Raw genomic sequence first — 5,518 nt, 5'->3', positions numbered from 1 at the left:
GTGACTGTTTATGCTGATGACAGCTGAGGTTTGTTTAATAATTATTTTCAGACTCAGCCAGATTTTGCTGTGCCGCACCGCAAATCCAGATTTGCGTACACGAGCTCAGACCTGACGTGAGATCTGATCGTAGCTTCCGCTCACGTCCAAATTGATAAATGCCGAAGCTTACGCACGGTTTTCTGCCGTACGTTCGTTTGATAAATGAGGGCCATGGTCTGTAACTTCTCTTTTTAGGCTTTGGGTGACGTCATGAATAAGCGTGGGATCATTGGAGTTGTTGTCTTCACCACCATTACCAAAAGCTCCTCCGGGTTTGGATTCCTTCAGTGTCAGTGGTTGAGGAAATCAAACAGACTCTGTGATTATAACCGTTAAAAACACTGAATGAAGCGGTTTGACATTTAAAGTCAGTGTTTGAGCGACGTTGTACTGAGGACAGAGACTCAGGGAAGAGTTGGAGCTGAGATTGATGCTAACCTTTGTTTCGATTGTTTCTCTGATAACTTTTAAGGTTTTTACCAGAAACTGAATTATCCACAGAGGCGTCCTCCTCTCCATAACAAGCACACCAGATTATTAAAACCAGTAGAAACACCCAGAAAGAAGTTGGACTTTAAAAACCAGAGATTCACCGACGCTCTTCAGTGACACAGGACAGGACGTCTCCAGCAGCTGGGAGCTGAGCTGTCTAACATTTCCTCAGCTTGTTTCTCTGATAACTTCACATCCAGACGTCCAATGACTAAAATCCTTCATTTGGTTCAAACATAGAATTGAACACACTGGAGGGACTATAGAGTTTGAGGTGAATTTCTCTTCTTCATCCTGTTTGCCTTGTCTGGGAGCTCTCTCTCTTTCTCTCTCTCTGTGTTCTGTGTGTGTGTTTGTGTGTGTTCTCCGTCCATGTGTGTGCTGTGCATGTTTTTGTGTGTTCTCTGTGTATGTGTATGATCATAGAGGATATGACGTCATTGACAGGCGACCAGATGAAACGGAGTGTTACCATGATTTCTCTGGTTTGAGAATTGATGGAAACATCTAATGTAAGAACACAACTCAACAACATATAGATCATAGGTCTAGTTGTTTTTACACATTTTAATGGGGAAAAGTTACAGATTATAACTTTAATCACTCACTCAACAAAAAATAAAGTTAGATGTTAAAAGGGAGTGAAATGATCTTCACTCAGTGGTCTTCATTAGTAGCAGTACACTAAATTCATTCACAACTAATGCAACATAAAACAAATGTGAGCATTTTTCATTCTTCATGTCAAGAGCTCAAAGTTCATAGGTCAATCTAAACTGAAATCACCTGTCCTTCACTGCTTCATTAATACTTCAGCTTCAGACTTTAACCTTAAAATTTCATTCATTTTGCTCAGTAAATTCTCAGTGAATCTGCTGTTATCTCTGGTGTTTACAGTACATTGGAGATGAGGAGACACTCTGAGAGTGAACCACCTACAGGCAGGTCAATGAACTGACTTCTGCTTCACTAATCGATCTGGTCAACGGGCCAGAAGTTTCTCTGTGAGCAGTTCAGTCAGGACGTACCATGTGTTAGTGTTAAACTCAGGTAAAGACAGAGAGCAGTACAGAAGATTCAGCTGCTGCTCTGTCATCTATTGGAAACTTTGAGTCCAGTCTCATCTTTTGATTAAACAGGTCAATAATTGGTAATAATCTGGTGGGAAACATTGTTCAGTGTTTTTAATGCAGTTTCCTGAGTTGACCATGTACAGCATGGAGAGAGTGATCAGATCTTCACTGTGACCCTTTACATCAAAGTAGAGCATAAGAATATTTAATGAAAACTAACACTAACAAAATAATTTAAACTTAGTTCACCTGGAGCTCACTTTATATTAATTACAGTCACATACTATATAGAGAGGTCATCATTACTTACACCTCCACATCATACACCATACATGTGTCATTTTAGTTCTATTGGTAGTTAAATAAACATTTAAAACCTTTAACGACTGACTGAAGATGAGGTTACAGCATGAACCTGAACAACAGTTTTCTTGTTCTTGTTCTATCGAAACATTGTACAGGTCTTCAGATTAATAATTGTGTTTCTAATTATTTAGTAACAAACTCAGATGAACACATGTACACACACAGACACTGACCGTGGGGGCGGTGTAGCAGAGCAGCACAGCAGAGGCTAGGAGCAGACAGGACAGTGGGTGAAGCATGGTGAGCTGATGGTGTTCATATACCACCTCCAGAGTCTCAGGGCTCTTATAACAGCCTCACCCCTCCCTCACCCGCTCTGCTGTCAGTTCCGTGGACCACGTCAATACCTGGACAATGAATAACTCAGACTGAATCAGCTCTGGACCAAACCAGTGAATACCATTCAGCCGTCAGTCCTCTCAGCCACACTAAAGTTATTTCATCCACAGTGTCCACACACGTTAACCTGTAAAACACGGTGAGAGGACGCTGTCCAGGGACCCTGTTGTCCAACAAGAGGGAGGGAGGAGGGTTGAGTGAATGATTGCTCTGATTGAATTCATCATAAACTGTGTTGGGACTCATCAGACCATCAGAGGACGTCAATAGAGTAGGTGATCCTTCAATGTGTGAATCTGCTTGGTTCCCTGCTGTTGCTGTGCTTTTCTTCAGGGCTGCAAACCAAATGAAGATCTAAATCAGCAGCATGGGACACACCTAGGCCCTGTGAGCTCCGTGGATATAAGCCAGGGCAGCAGCAGCAGTCAGTGTTGGCAGATCTCCTCATCACACACACACACCCTGCGCTGGTGTGTGTGGCTTTTTTGGGGCTTTTTCCTTTGTCTTTACAGCACAACAACCATGCAGTACATTTTCACTGAGCCACTCCCTACATGGCTGACCTTTTCAGACTCCTCCCATCGGCGTCAGTCAGAGCCAGAGGCATATTGATTTCAGGTTGTCCGTCCGACGTCATGTACGTCCGTACATCCCATTTTCATGGCCTTGACGGAACTTCTTCGCATTTGGCACAAACATTCACTTAGACTCAAAGACAAACTGATTAGATTTTGGTGGTCGAAGGTTAAAGTCAGTGTGACCTCACATAACACTTTTTAGCCATTCCCCAAGGCTTCACAACAATTATGACAACATTTCACACGAATGGCTCATATTTTATGACTGAATAAACAGGAATGTAACATGAAACTAGTCTGAGTGGTGGAGGCAGACAAATGTAAGGTGGCAATGCAGTTTTGTAAATAAATTGGTTTGTTACTAAATATACCTCTGTGTCTTCCATTTATTGTTGAGGTCAAAGAGCTGGGCTGTAAAAAGTAGGGGCTTGTCCAATTTTTGTGTGTGTTTTGTGGCTTGTGTGTTGAGGAGTTTCTGCTTTTCTGCCAGGTGGTAGGTATACTCTGGGGTTTTTGTGGCATAGGTACTGACTGTCCATTGCATGTTTGATTTTGTTTATTTGGAGCTCACTCCCTGTCAGGCTGTAGAGCGGGAAGTGGAATTCGCTTGGGGTGAATTTATAGTTTGATAGCGAACGTGGTTAGAGCATTTGTCTAGGGGGCACATGCAGAGGATCACCGGTTCTCTGGTTGCATGGCCAGGCTGCTAGCACGCAAGTTCCCACCAGAGCAGGCGAAACAGGGCAGTGGCTACCTCTAGACTGGGAGGAGGCTAGCTAGTTTAGGTTAGGCAGTGAAAGGGAAGGGCTCCGTTTCTATTTAATGTGCATTTGGTTGTCTCTCCGCTCCTGTGTTAGTGCGTAACTGCACGCATAATTGTTAGTTTTGCTGTGTGTAGAAGTGTGTGTTTTGTGGAAGGCTCTTTGTCTGGATATGGCAGGAGTTGAGGATTTTTGGAAAGCTCCATCTGAGGAGTTTTCGCAGCACTGAAGTCGAGAGCAGCTGTTAGGCAATATTGAAGGCTATACTTGTTTGAAAATGGTGTTTTCAAACTTGAGACATGCCCTGCTTTGCCTGCTCCAGCTGTTGCTGATTTAAATCTTGACTTTTGAGCAGCAAAAGGAAATGCTGTTGTTACAGTTAGAGCAGCTTCAGCAACAGGTAGACAGGGAGAAGTTGGCTGTTGAGAAGATGAAGCATGAGACAGAACTTAAAGCACTTGAGTTAGGACTGTATGAATTTAGTCTGAATCGTGATGGTAAGGTCGCAGCTCAGTTTTGAAGGTCGTACCTGTATCTCCAGACTTAGAACCATTTGATGTGGCTGGAAATTTGCGTTTGGTCCCAAAGTTTTGTGAGAGTGATCTTGACACTTTCTTTTGGTTGTTTGAGCAGGTAGCTGACAGTAGGAATTGGCCTGATTCAGAGCGTACAGTGTTGTAATGTAGGTTAACAGGCAAGGCTCAGGAAGCTTACTGTTCCCTTCCAGTGAGTGACAGCCTCAGCTATCCTTTGAAAAGGTGGCTGTGCTGAAAGCATATGAGCTGGTACAAAAAGCTCACAGACAGTGTTTGACAATGTGAGAAAACTCAGGTAAACAGACAAACATGTTTGCAAGGGAGTTGATAACTAATTTGAATCAGTGGTGTCCGGCTCTTGAGGTTAAAACATTTGAGGACAATTTAATGGTTTTTGAGCTGTTTAAAAGTTCTCTGCCAAATAATGTTGCTACCAACATTAATGAGCCTAAAGTCAAAACTGCTGCACTGAACCTAGACGACTTCCTTAGCTGTAGCTTTTACTATCAAAGCTGTGTGACAAGATCTCTAATTTCAAAAGGACAGATTCCAGTTTTTGAATTATTGTGTCTTTTTGGTTCATCAGCTGCAATCAAATCTTGACAATCTAAGTTAGAAGTCATTTCAATGTCTTTATACTGTATATGCTCCTACTGTTAAGCAATTTGAAAGTAGCATATATTTAAAATATATTTAAAGAACAGTTGTGAAACATACCAGTTACTGGTTCATAACGCCTCAGATGGTTGTTGACATGAGAAAAGATGATATTTTACTTCCAGGACATTAAAAGGTAGTTAATACGCTTAACCCTGTGGAGGCTGTGGTTTGTGGTGGTGCTGTACACTGTATTGAAAACACTATTATTATTTTATTATTATTGACAGCAATGAGCAGCAATGTGATAATGATGAATAGATGATTGAATAAAAAATGTGACTTTGATATAATGATATAACAAGCACATTTTGAAAAGGCATGACTCATGTATTATAAACACCTGTGCTGAAAGTTTCATATTGTTTTCTACCAGTAGGTGGAAGCAGAGTGTCAGCACCGTTAGAAACTGTTCTGTCTAGGTTGTATAAAGGTTTCCACTCTCACGCTTCAGCAGTTCAGACACTGTTTGTCTGGCTACTTGTTTGTCTGCCTTGACCTTTGTTTTGACTGAACATCAGCTGATCTCACAGTTCACCCAGCTCCGTTTAAATTTCAACTGAGCTAATAAAACACAAAACCTGTACTGTGTCTGTTTTCATCAAAGAAATAAAGTTAAAGACACAAAAAGGATGGAAAAAACAAACTACAGTTTAGCTGAGATTAATCCAAAT

The 5,518-nt window shown here is 41.6% G+C and overlaps 1 protein-coding gene across 1 annotated transcript in view; it reads right to left on the bottom strand.

The window, feature by feature from the left end:
- The window catches only part of ttr (transthyretin (prealbumin, amyloidosis type I)), an 8,491-nt gene extending 6,187 nt beyond the window's left edge, over positions 1 to 2,304 (bottom strand). The window contains exon 1 of the mRNA XM_023428805.2: positions 2,147 to 2,304. Within this exon, the coding sequence (XP_023284573.1) occupies positions 2,147 to 2,212 (66 nt within the window). The 5' untranslated portion in view covers positions 2,213 to 2,304. The remainder of the gene's footprint in view (positions 1 to 2,146) is intronic.
- Positions 2,305 to 5,518: the final 3,214 nt, after the last annotated feature.

The sequence above is a fragment of the Seriola lalandi genome, unplaced genomic scaffold, assembly GCF_002814215.2.
Source record: "Seriola lalandi dorsalis isolate HSWRI2012SDOR001 ecotype SW California unplaced genomic scaffold, Sedor1 jcf7180002054885, whole genome shotgun sequence".
Taxonomy (NCBI): Eukaryota; Metazoa; Chordata; class Actinopteri; order Carangiformes; family Carangidae; genus Seriola; species Seriola lalandi.
The sequence above is the reverse complement of the archived record's forward strand: the minus strand, read 5'-3'. Positions and strand labels throughout refer to the sequence as shown.